The following is a 2,207-nucleotide window of genomic DNA, read 5'->3' as shown; positions in this document are numbered from 1 at the left end:
TTTTAGTAGAGACGGGGTTTCGCCATGTTGGTCAGGCTGGTCTCCAACTCCTGACCTCAGGTGATCCACCTGCCTCAGCCTCCCAAAGTGCTGGGATTACAGGTGTGAGTCACCATGCCCGGCCAGGAGCTTCAGTCTTTAAGGAGCAGGTCTCTGATGGACTAAAGGAGTGTTAGAGATTTACATTTTACGTTCCCTCTAAACTTCTTTAGAGCCTTGTGGAGGAAAGGCTCTGTGGTATAGCACACAGGGCTAGAAAACCACTTATGCTTTTCATTGAGGCAGTCTGAGAGTAGTGGAAGTACAATGTGAGTTATAATTTATTAGATTGGCAACTCATCACCTGGCCCATCTTAGCCCAAGTACTGTCTCCGTAACGAGATTTCCATAACTTTCCCAGGTAGATTCACTGCCCTTTCCCCTGCATTTCTTGTGTAAATGTTCATAGAACCTTTGTATATGTTGGAACGTTTTGCATATTTTTATCTTGTACTGTAAGCTCCTAGAGGATAGGGACCAGATCTTCTTTTCACTGTCTCTGAAACAGGGCTCAGAGTAAGAGTTCAGTAACTATTTAAATGAAACAAAGAATGCTTCGATGAAGTTTGCTTTTAGAGGTCCCAAGTCATGGCCCCGAGCTGTGACTCATGCTTATAATCCCAACACTTCAGGAGGCAAAGGTGGTAAGAGGTGAAGCCAGCTGGACTTCCTGGGTCGAGTAGGGACTTGGAGAACTTTTCTGTCTAGCTAGAGGATTGTAAATGCACCAATCAGCGCTCTTTGTCTAGCTAAAGGATTGTAAGTGCACCAATCAGCACTCTGTAAAATGGACCAATCAGCGCTCAGTAAAATGGACCAATCAGTAGGACATGGACTGGGACAAATAAGGGAATAAAAGCTGGACACCCTAGCCAGCAGTGCAACCCCGGGTCCCGTTCCACGTGGAAGCTTTGTTCTTTCACTCTTCACAATGTATCTGGCTGCTGCTCACTCTTGGTGAGCAAAGGTGGTCCATGCCACCTGTAAGAGCTGTAACACTCACTGTGAAGGTCTGCAGCTTCATTCTTGAAGTCAGGGAGACCAGGAACCCACTGGAAGGAACCACCTCCGGACACAGTGTGAGAATTGCTTGGGCCCAGGAGTTTAAAACCACTCTGGGCAACATAGGGAGACCGCCTTTTTACAAAAATACAAAAATTTTGTGGCCTGGGGATGCACTCCCATAGTCCCACCTACTTGGGAGGCTGCAGTGGGAGGATCATTTCATCCTGGGAGTCTGAGGCTGCAGTGAGCTGTGATTATGTCACTGCACTCAGCCTGGGCGGCAAGAATGAGATCCTGTCTCAAAACAAAGGAAAAAAAGAAGTCCAACATTGCAAGATTCTTTTATCATTGCTTAAAAAAAAAATTGTGATTAAAAAGCCTATCATAAAATTTACTATCTTAACCATTTTAAGTGTATAGTTCAGTAGTGTTAAGAACATTTATACTGTTGTGAAGCAGATCTTCAGAACTTTTTCATCTTATAGAACTGAAACTCTATATGGCATTGCTTTTTAATACAATTGTGTTTTTATTTCAGGTGGTGTTTCGTTCTACATCGGCTATGGTTTACATATTTATTCAGATGAGCTGTGAAATGTGGGATTTTGATATTTATGGTACTGTTTCTAATGCTGATTATAACTGCTAAGGGGAGAATTTTCTGGAACTACAAATGCTAATTCATGAATGCCCAGGGTCCCCCACATCATCTTCTAACAAACTTTAAATATCCTTGTGAGAATAATCATATTTGGAGGTTAGAGTGTTTTCTCGTTCTGAAGATACACTGCTTTTTTCAATAATCAAATTTCTTTCAAACTGCATTTTACATTGAAGCCACAGCCTCTTAGTAGTGAGGCAGATATTAAATTTGGCTTCAAAAAATAAATAAATAAACTCGGCTTCTTAGAAAGTTGAGAATGAAACCACTTTGTACATCTGGCTGTTATGATCTTGTAAGATGTACAAAACAGGCTGGGTGTAGTGGCTCATGCCTTGTAATCCTAGCAGTTTGGGAGGCTGAGGCGGGCAGATCACCTGAGGTCAGGAGTTGGAGACTAGCCTGACCAACATGGGGAAACCCTGTATTTACTAAAAATACAAAAATTAGCCAGGCATGGTGGCAGGTGCCTGTAATCCCAGCTTCTTGGGAGGCTGAGGCA

General features: G+C 43.0%; 1 protein-coding gene across 1 annotated transcript in view; it reads left to right on the top strand.

The window, feature by feature from the left end:
* Positions 1-2,207, top strand: part of DEPDC5 (DEP domain containing 5) — a 227,493-nt gene that overhangs the window by 30,807 nt on the left and 194,479 nt on the right. Inside the window, 1 exon segment of the mRNA XM_011938349.1 lies at positions 1,583-1,661. Within this exon segment, the coding sequence (XP_011793739.1) occupies positions 1,583-1,661 (79 nt within the window).

This window comes from Colobus angolensis, unplaced genomic scaffold (genome assembly GCF_000951035.1).
Source record: "Colobus angolensis palliatus isolate OR3802 unplaced genomic scaffold, Cang.pa_1.0 Scaffold171, whole genome shotgun sequence".
Classification (NCBI taxonomy): domain Eukaryota; kingdom Metazoa; phylum Chordata; class Mammalia; order Primates; family Cercopithecidae; genus Colobus; species Colobus angolensis.
This window is presented reverse-complemented; position numbering and strand designations above follow the sequence as displayed.